This window comes from Varanus komodoensis, unplaced genomic scaffold (assembly GCF_004798865.1).
Source record: "Varanus komodoensis strain SLA01 unplaced genomic scaffold, ASM479886v1 scaffold6_2, whole genome shotgun sequence".
Lineage (NCBI taxonomy): Eukaryota > Metazoa > Chordata > Lepidosauria > Squamata > Varanidae > Varanus > Varanus komodoensis.
The window spans coordinates 13417914-13445744 of NW_025336346.1; the positions used below are offsets into that span (position 1 = coordinate 13417914).

At 41.5% G+C, this 27831-nt stretch overlaps 1 protein-coding gene across 1 annotated transcript; it reads left to right on the forward strand.

Annotated features, from left to right (window-relative positions):
• Window positions 1-1441: 1441 nt before the first annotated feature.
• Window positions 1442-27470, forward strand: NINJ1 (ninjurin 1). The gene is made up of 4 exons (XM_044451356.1): window positions 1442-2163; window positions 17780-18011; window positions 22107-22247; window positions 23182-27470. Exons 1-4 carry the CDS (start codon window positions 2089-2091, stop codon window positions 23187-23189), a joined length of 456 nt encoding a protein of 151 aa, XP_044307291.1. The 5' UTR covers window positions 1442-2088; the 3' UTR covers window positions 23190-27470.
• The last annotated feature ends 361 nt before the right edge of the window (window positions 27471-27831 follow it).

Genomic DNA, 27831 nt, shown 5'->3' on the forward strand with positions numbered 1-27831 from the left:
CTCTGAGTCCCTTGCCAGAAGAACCACTCAGCAGACTCCTTCCTCTGCTGGGTCTGCATTAGAAGCTATGATAGTCCCAGTGTCAGATGGGTGCAGTGACCACTAGCCAGGGAAAAAGCAAGATTTCTCACTTTTCTTTTGACTGGCCAGAGCAGCTTCTGGACAAAATTGCTCAGGGAATAGCCCTGACCAGGCAAAAAGAAATATGCAAATATGCAAGGTCTTTTCTCAACACAGCAATGAAGGAATGCCTCTCATTCCTGGCTTGGAGGGACACCTTCCAGATGAGATCACTGGTGGATCACTACAAGTGCACTGTGGCAGTGTAAAAGGGATATGGGCCAGGAGCTGGTTATTCCTGTGTCAAAGCATCTTTTGCTTCATGTTACTCACTTATATGTTATTTCTTCCTAAGTCTCCATGCCAAACTAATGGCTCCAAGCAGCTGGAAATTCCCCAAAGAGAATTAACTGTTTCTTCTTTTGAAGAATGTGTCTGTTGTATCAACAAAGCAAGTGCAAGATACAAGATAGAAAGATACAAGACCACACTAGATCTTAACAGGTTAAGGTTGTAATGCATGTATTCTGCTCTCATGTTTTATCATCTTTGTATTCTGTCATTTCTCCAAGGACAGGGTAATATACATGGAGCTGATTCCATTTTACCCTGTGCTGTAGTGTGGTTTAAGTTGACAGTGACCAGTCCAAGGTGATCTCATAAACTTTATACTTGAATGGAAATTCAAAACGTTCTCTCATTGGTCCAAATCAAGGTTTCAGTGTGAGGGTAAGTCTGCAAGGACATCATCATCCATTCACTTTGTAAAACAAATGAGGGAGCCACATGTTATATCCAGTTTGCATGCCTCTTTCTCCTAGCAGTTTTTTTAAAAAGTAACAGACCTAAAGAGACTGCCAGGAATGGGGGCCGGGGCGGGGGAGGGTGTTAATTCCTTTACTTCCTACCACATGTCCAAAGTCATCTATGCAAGCTATTTTTCTCCGTACAGGAACAAAGATATGAGTAGCCCTCTTTATGCACAGGAAAAGTATAAGCAGGTAGAGGAGGGCATTTCTGAGTGAGCAAATTGGCAGGAAGGGGAAGGGTTAAGCAGCTCCTTCCCTTGCTGTTACTTCTGGTCTGAGCGAATTCTTCTAATACAGAAACTAGCATGGGAGCTGGAAATGCACGACTGTACATAAAAGTTCGACCTGAAACGAGATACTGAGATAGAGTAAGCAAAATACAGTACACAAAGAAACATTTTATTTGCTCCCCGCAGTCCCCTTGCATACACAAGGTGAAGATGGCTAAGTCCAAAGCTCACACAATGTGTTTTGGGTACTGGTCGGTTCTAGAAAATTATTTTTATTGACATGGTCCAAACAATCATGAAGTTGAGGCCGCTACATCGTCAAAGGGAACAGCAGGTGGGATTCAATAGGATATTTATAGGCCTCTCGTTGCCTTCGCTGGTTCTCCCGGTGTTTATGAAAGGGCTTAGCTAGCAATTGTTATCTAGAAAGAAGAACTAGAAAGTTAGCTAGCCATTGCTAGCTAGAAAGAAGAGCTAGAAAGGGCTTAGCTAGCCATTGTTAGCTAGAAAGAAGAGCTAGAAAGTTAGCTAGCCATTGTTAGCTAGAAAGAAGAGCAAGCCGATTCCCACGTTCGTAGAAAAAGCGGCACAGTGGCAGCTCGAGGAACGCCCTGGCAGAGCCGGGCAGGCCCGCGTAAGGCCCACGGCGCCCAAACAGATGCCGCCGCCGCCACCGCCGCCTCCCCTTTTGCAAGCAAATGCTCCGCCGCTGCTGACCAAAGGGAAGTTCCGCGCCCCACTGAACATCTGCGGCGGCGGCCCCTGTCAGTCCGAGGCGGGACGGACTTCCTCTGCCAAGTTCCCAGCGCGACGTCCTTGCCGCAAGCCGGCAGGCGAAAGAGAAAGCTGCATCCTTAAAAGCGGCGCTGCCTCCCAGGTCCGCGCACAAGCCGAGAGCTCTTGCAGCTGGCGGGCAGCCTGTCTGCCCTCCTCTCCTCACCGCTCTCGCCTAGCAGGAAGCGAAGAGGCCCGGCCGCCTCCGCAGCGCCATGGGATCGACCACGGAGACCCACGAGATGAACGGGCTGATGGCGGGCAACGGGAACGCGGCGCCTCCCGAAGAGGTAAGCCGCAGCCGCGCCGTGGCGGGCGCCGAGGGAGCTGTCCTCGGAGCGGCATCTCCGGAGCTTCGCGCCCGCCTTGCGTCACCGCTGCGGCTGGAGGCGCCGCTGGGAGGGAAAGTGGGCCGGCTGGCGCGGCAGGACAAGCCTCCGGGCGACGGATTCCGCGGCGCCGGGCACGCTACGCGCCGGCCGCGCCCGGGCAGGGCTTTCGCGGAGCCTGCGCGCTTCCCGGCCCTTGCCGGACGGGGAGCAAGGGAGAGGGGTCCGGCCGGCCCGGGTGCGGCATTTCTTCCTGGCGAACATGGCCGGGGGAGCCACGAGCTCCTGCTCTGGGTGGGCCTTTCCAGTAAATCTCGGCGCCTTTCGCCCACTGCTTGCTTTGGAAGCCAGGCCAGCGAGGCACGATGTAAACAGTGGAGGCTGCCGCTTTGCGGGAAAAGGGCAGGCCTCGCCTTGCCGGCTGGGACTGGCAAGATCGCCTCCCTGCCCTAGTTTGAACTTTTGCACAGCGCCCTAACGGTGAGTGGGTACAATGATCTGCACTCGAGAGCTGAGGCTCAGTTGTTGCTGAACTGCCGCCAGTTGTTGCAAGGTGGGTTATAATGTTCTCTGAACCCCACCAAAATAAGAAGCCATGGTGAATAACCCACAGTTTGCAACCCAGCAACAAACCCTTCATGGGTTGTTTGTAGTGAACAAGCCATAGCTTCTGAGAGCAGCTTGGTTAGGACAGCTCAATCCATCTTTCAACAACTGCCCATAGTTCAGCAACTACCCACACTAAACTCATAGCCCTTGACTGTGGTCTGGGATTTTAAATAAAAGAGTCAAGTGAAGAACATTTGTACAAAAGAAGGCTAACAAGTGGTCAGGTGGTGTGTGTCCTTCAGAATAAATCAGGAGAAAGGGGTCTGACCTGGACAAAAGGCTAGCTAGGTGGAGACACAGGTGCACCATACACCTCCATGGATTCCAACTGGAGAGAAAATGGCAACAGGGCTTGATGGCAGACCTTTTTTTGCCCAGTCAGCCCCTTTTGCTTCTTAGTAAGTAGATTTGTGGGCACTCAGAAATCCCACTTAGCGGGCACAGAATACATTTCAGTTATAACTGAGTAAATCCATGCATGTTGGGGATTCAGAGGAAATTTATGAATTGTGGAGTACTAAAATCATATAGATTTACTGGACCTGCCAGCATTTTTTATTCATATCAAAGAACGTGTTATTTGGATTACCTGAAAAATCTAGGAAAATTTAGGAGACTTCTTTTAAGTGGTTCCACTTCTTTCTGACAGGACAGTTCCTTGAAATAACTTAGAGTACTATTCTAGTCCCTTGCAACTATCTTCACAAAGATCTATTTCATCACAGCTACTTTTAAACATATGTATTATGCTGTTTCAGAACACATTGTTAACAGCATACTTATGAAACCTAGTTATATTATTCTCAGAGCCAGGAGCACCAATCTCAGAGCTTAAAATAGAACTTGGAGATGTGGTGATGGATAGAGAAATCTAGGGCACAGGTATTTTGGTACGTAGAATGGTACTAGAATGGTTAATTACTAGAATGGTAGCTCTGGTGGTAATCAAGTACAAAGCAAGTGTATCCTATTGGATGTCATGCCTTAGGTCATGTGGGTATCTGATCATAATTATTTTTTCGACTACATCCAGTATGCAGGCTTCACTTATTAGTAGAGGTCAAGAATGTAGTAAGTCCACCCTGCCAAACACTTAGATGGACCATTTCAACCATCAATATTTTGCCCTCAAGTGGAAAGAGAGGAAGCTGAGATACCTCCAGGACATTGTGTATGCTGGCGGCATCTGTCTTAACTTTCAAAAACAAAAATCCATCTAGGATGTCCTTGCAACCTCAGAAATACAGCTGGTACAGTTCTTTCTGTCAAAGAGAACCCTCATAATCCAGTTCCAGCTCCAGCTGGAGTGAGTTTCCAAGGACAACGCTAGGATTCCTTGTAATCCTATAGATATCTAGACTCTGCCTAGCAGACATAGGATTGTCCCCTTATTCATTTTTTTTAATGTGGATTCAGTTTGGATCAAGATCCTTGCTCATGAGGAATGAAGGCTTTAATCCTACCTTACCTTCTGCCACTCACCCACACATACACCGTCCTGCAGTTGGCATTTCCAGAAAAGGTTCTATTGAAACAAATGGATTCTCTTTCTTGGCAAATCAAATTGTAGGCATGCAGGGCACAATTCAGTTCAGTACTGTAGCAGAGGCCAAAGGCTGAAAGTCCCCTAGAGCCCTAGGATCCCAGTCTAGATTATGTCCCCTGCCCTAATTTTTAAGTAAAGAGAGATAATATAGAGTTACCTGCTGTAACTTTTAACATGTGGTATTAGCAGAGGCAAAATGCATCAATCTGCCTCTTAAAAAGAATTGCCACCAGACACATTCAACAGCTGCTTAGAACATTCAACTTGTCATTGTACTTGGAAGCATTCTAGTTTCTCTCAAGTCCAGTTGTTCTTCTTGATCTTTAAATCCCTTCAACATCTGGAACCAGCATAATTTATCCTGCCCTATTTCTTCCATGCAGAAAGACCAGAAATGGATGGTACTATATTTCTAGGTTTGTTTGTTTAAGGAAATTTGGACCATTTTCTTCTTATGTAGAAATTCCAACTGTTAATGCTTTGCGGTTCAGTCACTGTATGACATATGTAGGGTTGGATCCAGATTTAATGGGTCAGCTGTACCAGCAGAAGCCAACTTCTCTACTATTCCAGCCCCCTGAAAATTTTACAAAGGAAACCCCTGCTAAATGGCATAAACAGTAGTCTGTGGAGGAGGAGGAATTCTCCAAAATAGGTGGAAGGACTTTCTGCAAGCAGATTCTGCATCCTAGATTCAATATTTAAAGTTGACACGAGAGATTACATTCTCAACTTGAATCTTTGGTTCTAATCACTGCGTAAAGGTTCGGGGTTTTCAACCTCAATCTGCTTAGAAATTCATGCCACCTTCTCCAAAGGAAAGCTGACGTACGTAAAAGGGCAGCCAGGCCACTTCGAACAGAGGAATGGATTTTTGGATATGATGTAGGAATATACTTTCTTATGACTTTTGGTGACGATAACATGGATTTCCCCAGGCAGGATGCAAATGGGGATTTCCAGGCACAGTCCTTGTGGATAGTACTGTTTCATGATGTGGTTGAGGCAGCAGTTTTTTAGGAGTGCATTGTGTACTGACTAACAAGCATTCATTACAGGAAGCTATAACTGGTTTTGGTTTCATGGTGTTCTTATTCTTGTGGTAAATGGTAACTATTACTCTGTTGCATACATCAAGGGAAGCAGCCTATAAATTCAGGGCTGATCTAATTGATCCACTAAGACATTTTTAACATTTAAAAAAGATTAAACTTTTGAATTTATAATTGCTGCATGAGCCAGTGTGTTTATGTTTGTCACCAGTGCCAGTGTGAGCCAGTGTGTTTATGTTTATCTGTTATACGTCCCTCCCTCTCTCTTCAAGAGCCAGTGTAGTGTGGTGTTTAGAGTGCAGGAGGGAACTCAGGGGTTATGGGTTCTAGCACTCACTGAGTGACTTTGGGTGAGTCAGAGGTTCTCAGTGTAACCTACCTCACAGGGATGTTGTGAGAATAAGATTGAGAAGAGAAGAGTCTCGTAAGCCATCTTGGGTCCCTTGCAAGAAGAAGAAAGGTAGCATAGAATTGTAGTGTAATAATCACATTTGTATCTACCCTTTTTGCCAATATACTTGTGATCATTTACAGCTTAAAATATGAAATAGTAAACGCCCATGGTATCAAATGCTGCTGAACAACTGAAAAGAGCAAACAAGGATGCTCCCCTCTGTTTCTTGCTCAAATGCTGAACTCCAGAGCAACTAGATAGAAATAGCATAAGAAACTAGATTGAAATAAGTCCAGATAATTACACCATCAAGGAATGCCTTGATCTGAATGGCTGGCACCCTACCAAATATATACCACTCTGCCCAGGAGACTGGGGTTGGATACCTGGGTCCAGGCAGGGCTTCTTCAGAAGATGGTCGTAACTATCTGTTTCAATGTGGCTATAACAGACCTCCTCTTTCAGAGACAATCTCGAATCCAATCCTTCACCTAGCTAAGTGGTCCCCAACCTTTTTTGGGCTGCCATCCCATTTCCTCTTAGGTGACTATCCTAGCACTCCCACACCTCTTTCCTTGTATTAGATCTATTGCTCTACTGCAAATTTAAAACAATCAGTCACCACCCACCTGGATCTTTTCTATACTGCCCATTTTGGGAATCACTGAGCTAGCTTGTATTGGCCGCAACAGGAGAGAATGGATGATGTGGTAGACTGCACCTCTTGAGGCACCCTGTCCATGTCCTTAGGCTAAGCTTCTGTTCACATAACTTGTACAGCTTCAGCAGACCTCAGGCATACATATCATATGTAAGCAGAACTTTTTGTTGGGACAAAGCATTTGGAGGGCCACAAGTGGATAAAATACATTTGGTGAAATTTACTATTTTCTAACATTTTAAAATCTAAATTTTGTGCTTTTAATTTATGTTACTACTTTGAAGTACTTGTAAATTTTCTTTTTCCCTCACAACATGATAGATGAGATGATGGGCTAACTAAGAGTGCTGTTCTATGCAAGATTATATAGAAAAAGGCCTACAACTCCTTTTCAATCTAACTTTGAATAGAATTGAACCTTCAGTAAATTAAATAATGTATTCAGGGTATACCTTATTTTGCATTCTTACAGTATTTTCCAAAGGGGACCAGTGGGAATTTTTGTTAGACAAGAAATTCATACTTGAATACTCAGCTTATCATGCAGAATTAACCACTGAGGCCTACTAGCCAAGCTTCAGTTTTTGTTCTGTAAATCCTCAGAAGGGAACTGTGCACAGTTCAGTGGTTCTCAGTTGTACCAATGCAATCAGCAGCAGGACAGAAATAGAAAAAAGCTCCAAGTGATAGTGCAGGGAATAATTTGCCTCTGAGCTAATTAGTCTGCAAGGCAGAAGATACTAGAAAATTCCTGAATGTCATAGCATTAATCCTGTGACTCACATTCTTGTTTATCCATATGTATTTCCATGTGCAGGCAGGAGAATGCCTTCAATCATCAGGTATGTTGGCAAGCCGCAGCAGGAGCTTTTTGGAATGTCTTTCAAGAAGATATTCCTGAGTAAAGGAGGGCACATATCAGAACGTGTGGCCTTCCAGATGTTCATGGACTGCAACTCTCAGCATCCCTCACCATTGAATATGCTCACAGGAACTCTGCGAAAAATAACTGGAGGACTGCAAGTTGCTTACCTCTGACTTCTATAGATAGGATACAGGCAGTCCCTCAGTTATGAACATCCAAGTTACGAACATCCATACTTATGAACAAACTGCCATAAAGCCTATTAATTTAAAAATTTGAGCTAAAGACAAACTGTTAGTAATAACAAACATGGGAACTTTTGGAGTTTTGTGGCACGCTGTGGAAAATTGTCATCACCCCAGAGAAAGAGAAAGCAAAAGGGAAGGGAGCAAACCTCCTTGCCCCACCCATCTGGAGATGGAATTCTCTCTGGCATTCCCTTGGTGCAGAGAGGAAGCACTAGTGAGTGAAGAAGAGGAGGGGAAATGAATGCAATAAATGAAGAAGAGGAACCCTGCTGGATCAGACCAGGCTGTGGGGGGCGGGGGGAGAGAAGGTGGTTCAGTGGAGGGCTAGAGATATTTGTGGGTTTTCCATTTCCATGGGTATCCTAGGCCTGCAACCCCCACAAATGTGGAGGACTGACTGTATATTGAAATGTTTCTTAAGGGTTTTATATGGCCAGAAAGATAAAATTTATACATATATTAAGACAAATATTTGGCTTACTCCTGCTAAATACAACCCACGTACATGATCCAACTTGCATACAAATTTGACTTAAAGACATGCTCAGGAATGGAACTCATTCATAAAGAGGGACTGCCTGTATTAAAGGGTTTTTGTCTGTGTGTGTATTTTTATGTGAAGATGTTTTGAATATTTTGTGGTTTGCTTGGATTTGTTTCAGTATGGTGGGACGGACAGACAGACATAAATAAGTAGTTTATTTAAGTGCATTGTTATCACTTGATACAGACAAGATGCACAAACTCTGCAGGTGCAAATAGTGTGGCACAGCAGTTAAATTAAAACACCAGATTGTCCCTTTCCGCTTGCACAAGCATTCTCCCCCTGAATCAACACTTGATAGAAGCACCTTGGTAGTAGTTACAGCTGTGAATCTTCTTGGTTAAGTCTCTATCCGTTTTGCATATTTGGATGCTGCAATGTTTCCCATTCTTCCAGGCACAACTGCTCCAGCTCTGTCAGGTTGGATGGGACCATTGGTTAACAAGAACTTTCAAGTCTTGCCGCAGATTCTCAATCAGACTGGAGTCAGGGCTTTGATGGGGATGTTTGAAGACATTCAAGTTCTTCTTTTGGAACTACTCCAGTGTGAACTTTGCTTGTGTGTTTAGGGTCACCGTCCTGCCAGAAGGTGAACTCTTACTGCAGTTGTAGTTCCATTATGTTTCACTCGATCCATTCTGTCCTCAGTCCTGGTCAGTTTCCCAGTCACTACCAAAGAAAACTATCCCCACAACTTTATGCTGCCACCAGCAAGCTTCACCACAGGAATTGTGTTCTCTGGGTAATGAACACTGTTGGCTTTGTGCTGCACATAGTGTTTTTCAGCAGCATCACAATCAGCCAAGAGAATCTTTCTCCACTTCTTGGCAGTGTCTCCCACATCCCTTTTTGGAAGCTCCAAACAGGCCTTTTCCTTCTTATCCCTCGTCTATAAAGGCCAACTTTGTGGAGCATTCAGGTGATAGTTTTTTCACAAACAGTTTCTTGCAGCTCTGCTGTAGCTTTCTCCAGTTTCTTTAGAGTTAGCGTAGAGTCTTAGTTGCTCCTCTGATTAATGCCTGCCGTATCCAGTCACTGAGTTTTGTTGGACAGCCTTCTCTAGGCAGAGTAACTGTTGATCCATATTGCTTAGATTTTGCTCAATGTTTGATATATATTTTCATAACCCAGCTCTGATGGGTGCTACTGCATAAGTTTATCTCGGAGTTGTTTTGATAGCTTCCTAGAATTCATGATGCTGTTTGCTTTGATAAGCTATGAGGCAGACTGGTGTAATCTGAAATCATGTGGCACTGGAATTGCACACAGCTGGATTCCATTCAACTACTCATAGTACAGTGTCAGATTTCTGAAGGCAGTGGATTGTGGCATAGCTTCTTTGGACATTGGACTTTGGACATTTGGACTTATGCAATGGACAAATGCCTAAAACAAAATGGTTTTGTTTGCTTAGCTTTTGTTCCACCATAAAATAATTTGCACCCTCACAATGCTAACTGTCTTATGTACATCAAGTAGTAACTATGCCAAGTAAATTTATTTCAACTGCAGGTTGTAACACAACAAAAGGTGGAAAAATCCAAGAGTGAGGCAAGGACAAATATGCTTCTGAATCAAATATACGTTGTAATAGGATGAGACCATTCTCTAAAATACCATTCAGCTTGTCATTTGAAGGCCAGTTGCAGATGACATAAACAAGTTTGATGTATACATTTTTTATGGGGTCGCACAGTTCGAACTTGCGTCCATACCACATGTTGCCTTCTTCATAACAAGGAATCTCTCAATGGCCACCTTGTAATGGGTTCTTCATGTGATGTCCCAACTAAAATTCTTACTGAGTTTCTTGGTCAGCTGCAGGTACATCAAGGTGGTGCCAGAATATAAATTCCATGCATGTAGAAGCATGTCAAAATAGTTACAATTCATGATATTGGTCTCCTGTGAACATGTCAGCTATGGGAAGTCTACTTTATTTTTATTTATTTTATTTTTCAATTTATATCCTGCTTTTTCCTACAAAGGGCTCAAGGCAGCTTACATTATTCTCCTCCTCCATCTTATCCCCACAACAACAGCCCTGTGAGGTAGGTTGGGCTGAGAGTCTGTGACTGACCCAAAGTAACCCAGTTGGCTCCATGGCCGAGCGGGGACTCGAACCCAGATCGCCTGAGTCCCAGTCCCATGCTCTTAACCACTACGCCACACTGGCTCTCAAGTTTCTCTTAGTGATGAAGGAGCTGTGTAGACAAGCCCTCAGATTTGGCTTTGTAAAGTTAAAAGCTTCTGATGTAACACTTATACTTCTGGGCTGAAGACACCTACCTTGCAGCATAGATTCTGGTCTATATGCCTTTCATAAGATTCTTAGACAAACAAAACCCTCTTCACTTTAGCCCTCAAATCAAATTTAAGCACAGGCTTAATAGCCTAACAAGCACCCTTAAACAGCCACGTATGTGAAAAAATATCTAAAGGTAGTGTGGATATATTCTGGGAAGCAATTAGTTGTGGTGATTAACTTTTGAGATTTCAAATGTACATTCTTTAAAATTTAATTCTAATAAATTTGCCATATTTTCTTCTGGAAGTTGGACTGAAGGAATCCTTTAGCTTCATGCTTGTGCTCTACACTTGCAGTAAGCTGGGGTTGTATTTACCTTGGGCCAGTTTCCCACTCCTTGGACTGACTTAATGGCATGCAGCCACCTCATCGTTACGACTCAAGACACAGCCCTGTGCATATTTGGACCGTTCTGCAGCTGCCATGCTGGCTGAGGAATGCTGTGTAAGCCTTTCAGCCCTTAAAGAGTGATGTTACCACATCCTACCCAAATAGTGTAGGCCTGCCTTAGCTCTTAAACAAAGTCTAGGGAAAGCTAGTAGGAAAAAGGTTCCAATGACAGGAATAAAAACTCTATTCCTCCTAGTCACTGGCTGAATGAACAACACTCTCAGTGTTGGGCTCCACCTAATCAAAGCTATTAAATAAGTCCTTTACTCTGTCTTGCTTCTTTAGGATTTTCCTGGCAGAGGAATTAAGAAAGTGCTGGGTGGAATTTTGGAAGTGGTGGAATTTGGGGAGAGAAAGGAAGAAAAGTTCCCTTTGAACAAAAATCCAATCAGATAAATAGTTAAAGGCTTGCTCATAGAAATAGCCCTGGGAATAACTGCATTTTTTCCCATCAACTCCAATGAATAAGTTTTATTTAGGTTTTTGAAGGATCAGACACTAATTTTCTAAGATTAACATGATTTTAATTCTATCCTCTTAGAAAGAAAACATATGTCTGATGGGAATAGAGCATAAGAACCATGTCCAATCACATGCCAAGATTAAAATAAGTTTTAACTTAATTAAAACACAACTTGTGAAAATTCTAGGAGAAAAATACAATCCACAAGAGGACAAGAAAGTATCAAGCAATGCTGACCACAAATTCAAAACTAGAAGAGAAGACCATTTCAAATATGTTATTAATATTTTGCTACACAAACTATAAGAAACACAACTGATATTAAATAAATGCTAGTTTCCCACTGTGCCCTGTTCTAGATTAATTATATTTCACTAGTATAAACTGAAACTTGCCCGAAATAACTTGCACTAGGGCAATAGGAAATTGCCAATTTGCTGTCAAAGTTAACTGGTGCATCATGCCTCCTTTCCCTGCCTAGCAAGTACTAGCTATGTCATGTAAGCAAGTTCCAGGGCGAATCATGCCTTCTCCCCCCTCCTCCTAGCAAGCCCTAACGATGGTGTGTAAGCATTGGTTTATGCTAGTGCAGTGATTCCCAAAGTGAATGGTACTGCTGCCCTGACGCAGTGGAAAGGTCCAGGAGACTGTGATGGGTTGTTTTAAATTTGCAGCAGAGCAGTAGGCCTAATACAAAGAAAGGCATGAGGGCGCCCAAGTGGAAAGGGGGTGGCAACCCGAAAAAGTTTAGGGTCCACTCTGCTAGTGCAATATCATTCGTGCTAGCAGTGCTACGTAGTTGGATATTATGCAAAACATTTTCTGATCTTAGGTTTCTAATTTGGAATGCTAATATAGAGCCTGACATTACTGGGCAGGGTTGTTGTTGTTCTCAAATGAAGTGAGGTGATACAGCAAAGATAAAGGGAGCCACCATCCTCACTATAACATATTGCTCAAAAGTCTTCTGACTTGCCAACTGCTACTTTTGACGCAAACTGCTCTATCAGAAATGAAAACATTTTTCCTGTTCTTAAAAATAGGCTTGAGGGAAATATGTAGATTTGCTGCACTTTCTAGTAACAGCGTGGATGTGTTCCTTATAAGAATTCCTTTTATTTCAACCACTGTGTCATTGCTAATATTTGTGCATGTTTTCTGGAGACACGATAGATGCTTTTTTAAGGGAATTAGAAGTGGCATAATAGAGGCATTTTTATCCCAAATATGCACAGTCATCCTGCTGCATCCTTTCACAGGTTTTTATACCTATTTGAAATGCTTCAAGACTCTGCAAAATCTGTTTGACTCTAGACAGTGATGAGACATGAGAATTTATGTATCCTCTTCCTATGCAATAAGAGGACAGCTAAATTGGTAGTTTGGATGCTGCTCTGTGTCACAAATCAAGTACTGTTTTTTCTAGTTTTTTACAGTCTTGAAATCTTGTACAGATCTATTACTAATGTTTTATAGGAGGTAATAGGTTGAATGTGCCTACCGTATTTTGTTGCTATCTTGCTGGTCTGTAAGAATAAGCCAGTGTAGTATAGTGGTTAAGAGCGCAGGACTGTGACTCAAGCGATCTGGATTCTAGTCCCCCCTCAGCCACAAAGTCAACTGGGTGACCTTGGGCCAGTAACAGACTCTCGGCCCAGTCTACCTCACATGGTTGTTGTTATGTGGATAAGATTGAGAGCAAGAAGAGCAGAATTATGTAATCCATTTTGAGTTCATTGGGAAATAGTGGGATAATAATCTAATAAATACATATAAAGAATGGTTCTGGGCCATTCTTTGACCAGAGCATTTCACCTTCTCAATTCCAATAAATTTATCAAATCCAGAATTCAGTAACAGGAATATACAACTTCCTTCCAGAACCATTCAAAACACCCCAGAATTATTGTACTGGAGTTGTTTTCTTACTCATTTACTTGATCATTCAGCTGTCAAGCTTTATAGAGAATTAATAACACATTTTTCCTGTTTGGTCATCTTTTTCACTAGTATGTGACACTGATTGCTTTAATACCTTAAACTGATTAAATACCTTGTAACCGGTTAAATAACTTACTTCTGTGGAGAAAGGACGCTCTTAGGAACGGAAAATCATGAGTCATACTGGGTGATTTCCTAATAACTTCTTGTGAGGCGCTGCACTATTGCAGCAATTCTAAATAGTTACATTTTTCAGGGTTACTTTAGAGCTTGAAAGAAATGAGAAGAGCATGCTGTGAGTTGGTAGAGATGATACGTAGCTGATTTGGGCTGTCATGTAAATCTCAGCAGGAGGCTATACCAACTACATTTTACCACACTTTCTAATATAAAACAATGTCCTATGTGTGCTTTTTTAAAATCCTTTCCAGTTCTGAGGATGGCAGTGATAGGCAGCTTACTAGCTTGGTGACATGCCCAGTTAAATTCACTTTTGGTAAATAACCTACTGTATTCACCAACTGCCTACTCATGGAAAATCCATTTTCTGTGAATATTTGCCTTGATCCACCAGCAGGAGAACAGCACTTCCCCTGCCAATGAACTTGGTCATGTTCCCACAACATCTTTGAAGAAGACTGTTGAAGAGCGGTCTCATCTTTAAGAAGCAGCAAAAATGCAAAGTTCTGCTGTTCCTTTTCTTCCTACACTCACATTATGTGTGTGTGTGTGTGTGTGTGTGTGTGAGAGAGAGAGAGAGAGAGAGAGCGAGAGAGCGCCAGTGTGGTGTAGTGGTTGAGAGCTGGGACTGGGACTCAGACGATCTGGGTTCTAGTCCCCGCTCGGCCATGGAGCCAACTGGGTGACTTTGGGCCAGTCACAGACTCTCAGCCCAGCCTACCTCACAGGGTTGTTGTTGTGGAGATAAAATGGAGGAGGAGAATGATGAAGCTGCCTTGAGCCCTTTGTAGGAAAAAGGCTGGATATAAATCGATAAATAAATAAATAAATAAATTATATTGAAGAACCCAGGAAAGAGACTCACAGCTGTCCTGTTTAAACCTCAGCATGCAAAGACGGAGAATGATGGCATGACAGCTGGTCCACCTTTCTCACTTGGCACCAGACGTCAGGCAGAAAGTCTAATTTAATCTGATGTTAATTCCAACCTGTTGTAGGAATTTATTAATCGTGTTAATCTTTAGTGTATGTATGAGGCCCAGAGTGCAGTTTCTTTAAAACACGGGGTTGGAAAAGAATCCCCAAGGTTTTAGACAGTTACAGGCAAGGGACACAGCTGACATGGCAAGCACCAGAAAACAACAATGTGGGCCATCGGGATCCACTGAAAAGGTCAGAAGGAGCTGGAGAACAAAATGCTTCCTCAACCTGATGCCTTCCGAACGTGCTACACTACATCTCCCATCATCTTCCCATGTATACCTACCTGCCCTCTAAGATCCGCTCAGGAGGCCCTTCTGTGAGAACCACCCCTCAGGGAGGTGAGAGGGATTGCGATTAGGCAAAGGGACTTTTCCGCTGCTGCTCCCCATCTCTGGAACTCCCTCCCTGGAGAAATTGGCCTGGCGCCATTGTTACTTCTTCTTGGGGCCAAGCAAAGACATACCTTTAATTTTTTTTTTTAATACTTAGCCTTCATGAACGCTGTGGCCTTTTTTATATGGCTATTGTATTGATGTCTTTAAACTTTTAAGTGTTTTAATAGGGTTTAATGTGTTGTGTGTGTATAAGCACATATATGTGTGTGTGTGCTTAATATGTTGTAAGCTGCCTAGGAAGGCATTTTGGCAACTATAGGTGGCCTATAAATATGTGAATAAATAAATTTTAAAAGTCCATGGTCAACAACTGGCTGAAGATAACAGAATTACAAGTTAACACAACTAGAGGTCACAAAGATGGAAAAGACTGATTTAAACAAAGGCACTTTGTGTTCTTTGTTTGGAGACAAACTGTTTGGCAGCCAATGGGACCGATGACTCACATCTAGGATTCCTCTACACAAGTTAGAATTACTTGGTTTTATTTTCATTATAGGGAGAATTGCTGCTCATTTGTGACATTTTTTCTTCTTTTCCATAAAATGTTTAATTTATGGTTCAGCTGCAAAGACCTGACAGGCATTGGAAAATGGCTGCCCAAAAAGATACTGGAAAATTATTTATCATAGCACAAAATGTTTAATGGCCTGGAATGTTTGTGCTTTGAAAGGAATTTTTATGTCTAGTGTCTAAACCAGCATGGAAATGTGAGTTCTGACTGTTTGTTTCATGCCATTGAAGAGTATGTGTGGTGGAGGGAAGCATTTTACTTGGACCGTTGACCCTCCTCTACTGCCCTCTTAGAAGAGAGGTAGACTTGAACTATGGTGTGAAAGGCAAGAAATTCAATGAGCAGTAAAACAAAACAAAATCCCAAAAACCTACTGAGGCATGAACTCCTAAGCACTTTTCTTATAGTTTCTCAAATATGGTTTAAATGGGGTGGGGTTGGGGAGAGCATAATCTTTTAAAAATGTATGTTGGGTTATAGGACAATAAAAGTCTTCTGTAGAACTAAAAGTAATGGTATGTCATATACTTCTTAATGCTGAGCATGCATAGATACCAAGAAAAATGCAGTTTGGTATGTTACACAAAATATAGAACGAAAAGGGACAGGATGAATATCATGACCTGCTACTCCCACCACTGCCATCCAAGTAACTTATGTCGAAGTTGTTCAGATTGCTGTGTGTCCTCCAGTTATGGTACTTTTCAGAGCTCTGCTCAAAGTGAGGAAAGGAGGAGCAAGGATAGAATGTGATGAACTACTGCTAAGTTCCATGCACGTATTTGAAACTGGGTTGTAAGTATGCAGGTAGGACTCTTAAGTGCAAAGGGTTGCCTCTTCCAGTCTAAAACCTTGAACAAGCCAGAATCACAGTCATACAGTAGTTCTGATACCCTCTTTTCCAGGGGCGAGGAATGATTTTTCTTTCTTTCTTTCTTCTTCTTCACTCTGAAAGGGATATATATGTCCTTGTGAAACCTTCCAAGTGTGCCAGGAGTGGGCATAGCCTAAGCCTAAAACAAACACAAACATGGCCAAAGATAAGAGTGAAGCCAAAACAACATTCTCTTTTTCATTTCTGTTACTTTCAAAAGACCCATTAACACAAGATCAGGGGGCAGTGGACTGAAAGTTCCCCCCCCCCCCACCCCAGTCATGTGGATCTACTGCATGGATTCTAAAGAGGTGCAGTTCTGACACAGCTATGTAATGTGCCTTTCTCTGGTACAAGTTGCTCTGACCCAGTATCCTAATTTGACACTGCTGGCATCTAGGTGTTTCCCCTTTTCTTTTACAGGGACTTTAAAATAGGTCTCTGAAAGGCCAAAGTTCAGCCCTGGGCATCTTATTGTAAAACATACACTGATACACTTCTCAGAGGAGAGTTTATATTGTGACTGTAATAGATTATGATTAGCATATTTGAAAAAAATCTGCGACAATAAAGAGTTTTAACTTCCCACTGAAGTTTATTAGTGGGCATGATATAAATTGTTAAATTATTTGTATTTATAGGATTTTAAATTTTTAGCCGAGATGCACTGGGGGTTTTAAATAATTTTTTTATTGTTATATTGTTACTTATTTATGTATTTTGTTTCTGCTGTGAGCTGCCCCGAGGCTTCGTTGCGATGGGGGCAGCATAAAAATGTTTTAAATAAATAAATAAATAAATAAAAATATTGATTAATGACTTAGTTAAAAGCATTTTTTTCTAACAATGCTGTTTTTCTCAGGTGGTTTTGTAGCTCATGTTTTCTGTAGACCTTTGTAATGCATATGTGTGTTCGTGTCTTAATACTGAGTCTTTATATACAGTTTAACTGTTTCTCAAACTGTGGAACCTGCACTACAAACAAGTTCCACAGAGTTGGAGCAAGGATATTGGCCACTGATATCCAGTGTCTAGTGAACATACCAGGCCCCAGTAAGGCACAGAGTTTGGACTGGAACATGGGAGATCTGGGATCTAGTCTCCACCACAAAGGTGACTTTGGGCCAGTCATTCACTCTCAGCCTGGTAAAATGGAGATACGGAGAACCTTGCAAGCTGCCTTGGGTTCCTTGCAAGAGGAGGAAAGCCAGGTTTATTAAATGCAATATAATAATAGAGAATATTTGGATGGAAGAAAGTGGGTGGATATTTCTCCAATTCTGCCCTGTCAAGGACTGTCTTTTAGAAAATAAAAAGAAAAAAGACAAGAGCCACCAAGTATAGCATGTGTAGGATACTATAGTATTTATTTCACACTCTTTCTAGGGTATACATAGGTGGTTACTTATGGTTCCCTGATGGATTTCCCTTGAAATGCATTTTGTGGCTCCAGACAGTTCTGTGTGGTAATTCTTTCCATCATACCTTCTCTTTTCATAAACAGATGTAGCTGATTTTTAATAGAATTTTGGTCCTTTCACTCTGATCATGTTTGTAATACTATCTTAATCATTACTCATTGATCTCTTTGAAATATTTTGCCTTTCAGCCTGGAGCCCGAGGGGTACAGAGAACCCGAGTGATTAATATGAACCACTATGCTAATAAGAAGAGTGCAGCCGAGAGCATGCTGGACATTGCTTTGCTGATGGCCAATGCATCCCAGCTGAAAGCAGTAATGGAACAAGGGCCCACCTTCTCATTCTATGTTCCACTTATTGTCCTCATCAGCATTTCACTTCTGCTTCAGATTGGAGTAGGTGTACTTCTAATATTCCTTGGTATGTACAAATTATTGCTGATTTTGTGCTGATGTATCTACCCTATCTCCTCTGCTCAAGCTTTCCAGGGTCTTGGGCATTGTTCTTTTGCAGCCCTGGAAACCAAGTCCTTTTAAAAAACGAAATACTGGGGATCTGACTTACGACTTCCCCTATGCAACACATGGGCTCTAGATCTTTTCCTTTCTAGTTTTGATGTGTTACTAAATAATAGTAACACCATGGAGTATACAGAAAGTGTTCTAGATTTGTGGGCAGTGGTTTAAGCCTTATGTAATCAAAGTAAAACTCCTGTAGTTCTGATCCAGGCACATATCTTCTGAAATAAGAAGCACTTCTAGACAACCTAGCAAAGAAACTTTGCAATTTTTAGGTCATAACTGGTGGGGGAGGCAGGTATATGTATCTGAGCATCCTGACATGTGCTGTATTAATCTCAGATGCCTTATCTGACCTTGGATATAAAAAGTAAGACAGTAAAAGTACAATCCTGGACATGTCTACTAAGAAGTAAGGCCAACTGAGTTCAATGGGGTCTACTCCTAGATAAGTGGGTCTGGATTGTAGCATAAAACTATTAAATTTCCTGAAAGTTCATATGTTTTGGGAAAAAGATACTGAAAGATTGTTCATTCATGACCTTTGTTTCTGATGAGTAATTTTTAGCTCAGGAAGTATATAAAAATGGTCATTTCAACCCCAGCATTTATACGCTGAATTATACTTTTCTTCTACCAAGGTCATTGTGACTATTTTAACTACTCTGTCATTTTCCAGATATATAAATAGTATTCTTTTGAGTTACAGCACTAAGAAGAACACAACAGTATGCTCTTATTAGGAAATCAGAGTAAACACTTTGGAAGGTACTCATCCATCTATCCCTTACCTTGGAAAGGATAGTTATGAAGAAAAGACATGGTTTTGGTGCCATGCTTACGTACCCTTTCCCTTTTTTGGTGTGTGGGGGGATTCAGGGCAGTGCAAGTCCAAATGCTCACTGACCGTTTTCCCTACAGTATGATTTTGAGAGGCATTTAGGAGAAAGTGACAACTGTCCTGTTACTTTGCCAGAGGACGTTGGTTGTTAGTAAGCCTATGAATCTTAGGGCAAATTGAGAAGCAAAAATACGGTCAGCAGCCAGAAAGTCCTTCTTCATGCCCTTTTTCTTGCCTTTCAGACCAGCTTCCTGCTACTAGATTGAAGCCCATGGTCTCACTGTCCATCTTCTGTCGTTTTATATGCGGGGTGGGGGGAGGGTTGAATGGAGATGATCCTGGATTGAAGTTGACTGGAGATGATCAGCCTGCCTGGCAGTGCCAGAACTTTCTGCCCAGATTACAACTTTGTATTTAAAAAAGAGAGAAGACTGAATGGAAATGCCCTCATTTCAGTTGTAAATGTGCAGAAGATCTTCTTTTGGTGGCACTAGATGTTCATCATCCGTCCTATAGAAGAGCCTGTATTAAACATAAGAACTTTTTCATTTCTTTTTTGAAGTGTGAAAAAAAATGAAATAGATTAGTCTACACAATGACAGTGTGAGTTGGGATTACTATAATAAATGCTTAATAATACCTATACTTTGGAGCAGTTTCTAGTTTAGCTCTGTTGGGTGTACTATAATAATGAAATAGGATTACTGTAATTCTGAAAGCACCAAATCTGACATTAACTAGAAAAAGATTCCGTCCGTCTCTGTCTGTCTGTCTCTGTCTCTGTCTCTGTCTCTCTCTCTCTCTCTTTCTCTCCCCCTCTTCCAGGCCCTTAGTCCTAATGAATCATATATCAGAGGGGCACACACCATGAGCCAGGTACTCAGATTTCTCTCCTTCCTGTGGCCCAACTCATGCAAAACACCTTAACACCTCTAAGCTGACTCCTAGATCAGGTCCTGCCTATTTCATTGGGCATTTCTTGAATTCAAACGGTCAGAGTGACCTTGATGGCTGTCATTTGCTGTCATTTTCCAGTACTTACAGTTTCAGAGAACAAAGGAAGAAGGTGCTTATGGCCAGAACCCAAGAGACTAGTGTCCACTGTAAGTCTACAGTAAGTCTCATTCATGCAGGGCAGAAACTTTTGCAAAAGCACAAAATGCATAATCAAAAAAGGACACAGATTTGCATTAAATGTACAGGTGCAAATTTGTTCAGAAATACTATACTTTATAATGCAGTCCATCTCAGCTTGCTGGGAGAAACAGGAAAGCTTTCTGTGCATGTGCAGTCTGCTGTCCACTTACAGCCTGTGAATGAACAACTACCAAACCTCTGCTCTTCTTCTTTCAAGTTTTTTATCTTTAAACTGCACTTGTTCTGGACAGCTATTCAAGTTTAGATCTGCCTGCAGGGCAGACACTTATACACTGCAAAAAACACAAAATGCATAATAAAAAAGAACACTGATTGCATTAAATGTGCAGGTGCAAATTTATTCAGAAATAATTTCTATACTTTGTCAGGCAGTCCTTCTCAGCACGGTGGGAGAAACCGGTGACCTTTGTGTGCATGTGTGGTTTGTTGGCCACTTACAACTAGTTAATGAGCAACCTCCAGGCCTCTGCACTTCCTCTTTCAGATTTGTATCTTTAAATCGCACTTGTAGTGAACCACTCTTCAAACAGACGACATTTTCATAAAGGGGACGGTCCTCTGTAAAATAGGACACAGGAAACCCCACCCACCCACCCACTGTCCCATAATTAGCAGCCCCCCAAATCAAACAACAGGCTTCTTTGACACTCAGGGGATGTTGCAAAGCAGTTTTGGGTATAGCATAAGATGTCTGCGCTTCAAAGGAATACAGAAATCATCCTGAGGTCACCCAAGCCCTTAGGCATGGTCTTTGGGTCCCAATTCTTCTTCGCTTTGATCTTTACATTTAAAAGTCTGCATTTAATATTAAGCCATTTTACATTATTCCCAAATACATCATGATATTTTTCTTAAAATTGTCTTGAAGGTGAAGGTGTTTTTAAAAACCAGGTTTATGAATTAGAATCTGTAAAGTTGAAAATTTTGAAGCTTTTAATGACGTTTTCTTATTTTGTGGAAGACACTTTTAACAATAAAAATTAAAGGAGGTTGGGAGATAACCGCCTGCGAATGTCATCTTTTCCCACAGTTCTGTGGACAGATTGAGTTCTGGCAGTACTTTCAGGCTCAATCACTTTTATGGTAAGAAAAACAACTTGGACTCAAAACTGTCCTCATTCTCCCTCATCAAATTGCCCATGGAAGGTTGTTTGAGGAGAGCCTTAGCTCTCTCCTAATGGAGATCAGTTCCTCCAGACTTCATACAATTCCATACAAGGGGATGCATATTTAATATAACCCATTTATACATTTTTCAAGATGTGGAAGTAAAAATAGCCTCCTGTGAGCTTCATCTCTTTCTATCCAACTCCCTGTGCCCTTCAGCAATTCAGGCAAAGAGAAAATGCAAGCAAACAGTCTTTTACACAACCAAACATTTCAGTGAAAATAAGCATCACTTGCCATTTAGTTGAACAAATGTAACATTCCTTAGTTTTGAAAAGATAAACAAGTAGGAATTAATGGCTTATAGTGAGTTGATTTCGAGTTCTGAGGTAGAATGAATAGCAGGAAAGTGATGGTGGAGATACTGTAATCTCATAAGCTAAGCCTCAAAAGCCCAGTTGCAGCTACAGAAGTAGCAAGACTGGATAAAATAAAAAATGACAAAATGCCATGTAAAATTAGGAAAACCCTGCAGATTCTGCATTATATAGTCATATGGAAAAGTAATTATTTCCTTGCGTGAAAAATTTATTTCCCCTGCACTGCTTCCCATGTTCTGCACTGCTCGGCCCATGTTCATAAATGCTTTATCAACAGCGCAAGCAAAAAGCTTCCAGGAGGAAATGTTTTACTTCTTCACAGTCCAAATAGCTGTTGACATTTCTCTCATGAGATCGTTTGACTCAAGGTTTTGAAATGTTACTTCCTCAAGCTGACTTTCTTCTGAAGCGGTTGTTACAGAACCCTAATAATAATGCATCTCTGCTATGTAAGTTAATTGCTCCTCGGTGGTAAAAGCTTCTCTTTCATTCAATATTTTTTCCCTTGCAGTCAAATATGACCTTAATAACCCTGCAAAGCACACCAAGCTGGAGTTCCTCAATAACCTTGCGACTGGACTGGTCTTTATTATAGTAGTTGTGAATATCTTTATTACTGCCTTTGGAGTCCAGAAGCCAGCAGTTCAGCAAAGTAAGTGATAGAATGGTGAGCTGAAATCCACAATATTTTAGAGCAGGACTATTTGCAATTCTAGAACAGGTCTATCTTTTAAGGCATTGTGCATGTCTCCAGTTTTACCATTTCCTTGAGCATGAAAAGCTTTTATGAAGCTACTGCATTTTTCTATGCTATGAAGCAAAAACATGACATTAGCTGGGATGTGATGCAATGGCACTCTATGATTCAGCATTATGTACATAAGCCATAGGCTTGTGTGCTTCTCCCTCTTCTCGGGACAACTTCAGCTAACCATGGTTGTTCCCAGGTCACGTTTTTGCTTTGGAGAACTTCAAGATGCCATTTGTGCTGAGCTACTCAAAGTTCGTCCAGGTTCAGCGCAGCTCAGCACAAATGGCGTCTTGAAGTTCTCCAGCCTGTTTGTGGGCAGAGAAGTTGTTCTGGGAGCATGAGTTTCACCAAATTTCATGCAGAAAAGGAAAAATTCTCCCAGTTTCTCAGTGATATATGTCACCACACACCTTCTTTCTTTTTTCCTGAGAGGGTTTAGGTTTTGTGCTACTGTGCTGAGGTTGCTGTTCGTGCTTTGTCTTTCTTTTCTGTTACTCTGCAGTCTCCCTGGCTGCCTGTGGATTTTGATCCAACCCTCAGGCAGGCACCTCATACTTTGAAAAATGTTGTGGCTGAATCTAGTTCAATGAGTGCGCTGATTCTGCTGTTGGTGCAATGTGCAGGGCATGTCCTGGTGCTGGGCCTTGACTTGCCTACTGAAGTTTTCATAGACTCATTATCCTGTCATAGAATTGTATAAATCAAAAGAACTGGGTAGTCATAGGGGGTTTCTTAGATGGAATGGCGAAGAGATGTGAAACATTGTGTCTATTTTTATGTATGGATCCTTTAAAATACTTTCCCTTTTTTCTCCCCCTGCCCCTTTGCTGTCCAGAGACCTGAGCTTTTGAATTTTGCGGGGAGCTTCTGCGCCTTGAGCCAGTTTCTCTTCATGGAAAACGTGAAGAACCTAAAGCAATTCAAGCAAACATTTCTCTGACTCTTTCAGCTGAACTATTTACCAGGTTGACCCTTCTTTTTCATCTCTTAACCACATAAAGATAGTGAACATGTATTTTCGGGACCAAGGATCCTGGCATCCACACAACCCATCAGTATTGCATTAGAGAAGATTGCTGAGCAAATCCTTTCTCCAGAGACTGTTGCTCCTTGGCTCCACTGGCAGCTCAGAACTCCTTGCTTCCTGAGTGATGCCAGGCAGAAAGAGGTGCTTTCTACACTTGAAAGGAAGGGTTTCACATCAGCCCTTCCAAATGATGCAGCGAAGGGGGGCGGGCAGGGTTGTCTGTCAATACTTTCAGAAGCCTGTCTGCTTTAAACGGATAATTTATGTAATCAACCAACCAGCTGAACATGTTGATTTTTGAGGAAGAACAGCAGTGGGTGCCCCCCACAAGCCAAGGTTCAGAGTACCCAAAGCCGGACAAGTTGCTTTGGCCCACAAGGCAGGAAAATCCTGCAGGCACTTCTTCCCTGTCAGGATGAATGCAGCGATAACTAATTAAATAACTAATTGTATGCGCCCTTTTCATGACATGCAAAATTTACTGCTTGGGGCAGTCATCTCACTCTGATGTTAAGGCAGAGTGTAGTTTTTGTTTGATGTATGTAGTTTTTGTTTAATTATATCATTCCAGATACATTTGTCTCATATTTGGGAGGGTTTGGGAGATTTTTCTCATATTTGGGAGTGTAGAAAAAGGTGCGCACAATCAGTGTGTGGAAGTTTGGGAACAGTCATCTTTCTGTTCAGGGAAGGCCACTTAATTATTATTCATTATGCTTCATAGCTTAACTGTGTCAATCCAATTATTCCAAAAGGACCAGGGTACATCTTGCAAACTTGGTTCTTGTTAGAATAATTTTTTATCCATTTATGTGAGTTCCTGGGATCATAGTCAGCTGGAAAAGAGCTAGTGAATCCTTAGCACATTTCAAGATCTAAGAACATTCCTGCAGGATCAGACCAAAGACCTATCCAGTCTGCCATCTCACAGCGGTCAAGCAGGTGCTTGTGGCAAACATACACACAGGGCATGATGGTTCTACTGTGGTTCCTCAGTAGTTGGTATTCTGAGACATGGTGCTTCTGTTTCTGGACATAGCATATAGTCATCAAAACTACTATTCCTGGATATTCTTATCCACAATCTATTTATATAATCCTTTTCTAAGCCATTTATGTTGGTAGCCATTGTCCATTTGTTCCTTTTCTCTGGCCTGTCTTCCAGCATACAGCTCCTTCTCCACACTATGCATAATTTTTTATATTTCTATCATGCCCTTCCGCTTACTTTTTAAAAAATGCTTCAAATGTTTCCGCAAAGGAGAGCTTCTTCATAACTTTGGCTTCCCCTTTCTGTGTCATGTCCAGCTCTATAATGTCCTTTTGCAGGTTTCGAGACCAGAACTATTCACAGTATTCCAAGGGTGGTCACACCATGAATTTTACAGCAGCATTATGAAGTGATATTTTCAATCTTAATGATCGCCTAGAGATTACCACTTTTGATCAGCTGTTTCAGTCTTGTCTTTTCCTTCTGGCAATGGCAGCAACATGTTTGCCTGACCAAGACTTTAAAAAGGTATCACCCGTCAACCTATAGAGTTGTCTCAGTTTATAACCTCAATCAAAACATCACATTGGGTGTACATGCCTATGTGTTGGAAGACATGTCTTCATCTTGGTGGACTGTTGCATGTGAAGAACATACACCCCGGTTGTATATACAAGCAACAGAAATCAGTGGCCAGCAACTTCTTCCCAACATTAATACATGTGATTCTGTGTACCTGTGCAGGAAAAATGTTTATTTATTTGGGGGCTTGGGTAGATAAGGGGCGAAAAAGCAAAGTAAGACATAGTACTTCTCCAATCCCTTTCCACAGTCATCCAAATGCCATGTGTAAAATGGCAGTAGAAGACCCTTAAAGGTGAGCAACTAGTGGCCTTCCAGATGATGTTGGGTTGCAGCTCCCATCTTCTTTCATTATTGGCTGTGCTGGCCAGGGCAGATGAGAGCTGCAGTTCAGTGTGTGGAGGGCACATGTTGTCCATTCATGCTTTATGACTTCAGTAAACATGACTACTAACTTGTCTCTAGACTCTGAATACAAAAGGCCCATTGCCAGCCTTGTTCTTATTGACCTGTGATTAGTCATCATCTCCAGTAGGAAAGATGAGTGCACCCTACAGATCATGCTTATTTTTTCCTACTGTAATTTATTTTCCCCTCATCTTTCCTCAAGTAACTATGCATGGAAAGGATTATTTAAAAATATCTCTGACAAACACAGTTGAGTCCAAAAATATACTATAATACATACTATTGCTGTAGCACAAATATTTTAAGAAAATAAATCAACTATTAGTGCCATTTTATTTCTAATGTATGGTAAAATCAGTTGCAATCCATTTAACTTTCTCCTACATATATGTTTATTATATTCCTTTTTTCATTTTCACATATAATAGAAAAATGAAATGTCTGTAAGATATTATGGTTGGTAGTCAGATAGTTGTAGCATTTTCATTTACCATTTCAGTTGCTAAGTTGCTTAGTATTTTCTCTTGATTGTAAGAACAACAGATTTTCAAGAACAGGGCTATAATTTTATTTTCTGCTTTGCTAGTAGGAAAATAGAGGTCAAGAAGAGTATTGAAGAATTTTGATATTTCAGTGAAATCGTTATATTGTGATCTCGTTATCTAGCTTTTATTACTGATAAAAATCATGAGCTGGATCCAAGATTAGACATAGTTTCAGCAGACCTATTCACATACATGGGAATTAAGTACCTTTAGGTTTCAGTGGTTTGGATCCAGATTTTCACTGGATCAGCTGTGCTGATGGAAGTATTCTTCCCTGCCCCTTTCTTACCATGGCTGTTCTCCGAATCTGTAAAAGAGAATCAGGAGACCTTGCCGAATGGGGTGAACTATGGTGTAAGGGGAGGGGAGATGCTCAAAATCAGTAAAAAAAATTCTTTGAGCAGAGTCTTCCTTTTGTAGAAGGCAGATCCTGGATCCAGCTCTGGTTGTACTGCAAGTACAATTAAGTCTGCATTCAGCTCTGTGTGTTCTAAGACAGCATGCAGAAGTACGTCGCTTCCTCTTGTTTGGAGGGAAATGTGCAAAGGCCTACTGAACTAAGGACTGGTTTTGTTAACAGCTGTTGTACTTTCTCATTAATTACATCATAAGGAATGAGGCAGCAGATTCAACTAACTTGTTATCAGCATAGTAAAATATGCAAACCTTTGTTGCAGTGAATTTTGTGATGCAATTAGAGTTTTCACTTAGTGAAAAATACACTGCTCTACTGTGGCCTGAAGACAGTACAGCTCTGAGTGAACATTGTATTGATTAGTATTTTCTTTACAGGGTTAGTGAGAATATGGGCACAATCTTACATATACTTACTTGAGAGGCATTTATTTCCAAGTAAGGATGCTTAGTTTTGGCCTCAGTGCTCTAATTTTTAACACTGCAGTTTGCAATCCTCTGTGGACTTAAGTGCATTGACTTCCATGGACTCAAATGAGAGTTGCTTTCTATTGGGTTATGTAAATGAAGGTTTCAGCACTGAAGTGTGTGTGTGCAGCAAATGAGGGCGAGCAAAAGTCAGGGAATTGGTGCAGGCACACTGGGCATGGCATGTACTTTACTTGTGTTCAGTGCTTTAAAAGAAGTTGAATCAATGTTCCTTTAATTCAGCCATAAAGGGCAAAGATCTCAGCCTCTTGGGAAAAAGAGATGCTGCTTATCACCGGTGCCATTGAAGACGATCCCATTGATGCCTGGGACACACAAACAGCAAAGGAATGTGGTATTTCGGTAATCGAAGCCGTGCCTTCCGAAAGGATGTCTGCCTTCTTTTGAACAAATGTCTGACAGTTGTATGTCCGTAGGGCTACCAACTGATGATTTCAAAAGACCTCCAAGCCATGAGGACTCGGTACTTATATCCTGTGTGCCTCATCACAAACTCTATATAGCCTTATATAAATGCCCATTGCTGGATGCTGGATCTGAAATGGTTTCTGATCCTTCTACTCAGGTTAGGATCCTTCGTTTTTTTGTCCTTATTATGTTGGTGGTATTTTCATTATGAAGATGAATTTTATGTTATTGATAAATAAAACATTTTTGTTGGTTGAGTATATCATTCTTAATTTCTGCTCCAACTTTTGCTTGATTTGTAATCTTTCCTTGGTTTATGTCAGTGTAAACACATGTGGCTCTAATTCACTTTGGGACTTTGGCACCTTCCTTAATGTATTTTCATCTAAAATTCCAACCCCCACAGGTGTGGAGGGTGGAAAGACAGACAGACAGACAATTGTTTATTAGGGACTCCTGTTAGTGGTGCTGGTTTAAAAATGTGGCCTGGAAGCCTATTTCTGGTCCCCATGTTATGGGCATATTAAAAATAAATAGGATGCTTGGAGGTGCTTGAGTATACTTAAACATTAGTTTTGGGTCCTTGGGTGTATCATGTTTTAATATCAATTTAGGACACGG

Excerpts from the sequence above, each read along its gene's own strand:
- NINJ1 (XM_044451356.1), top strand. The coding sequence starts at position 2,089 with ATGGGATCGACCACGGAGACCCACGAGATGAACGGGCTGATGGCGGGC. Across the intron at positions 2,164-17,779 it reads ACGCGGCGCCTCCCGAAGAG|CCTGGAGCCCGAGGGGTACA; the intron begins GTAAGCCGCAGC and ends TTTGCCTTTCAG. Across the intron at positions 18,012-22,106 it reads TGTACTTCTAATATTCCTTG|TCAAATATGACCTTAATAAC; the intron begins GTATGTACAAAT and ends TTTCCCTTGCAG.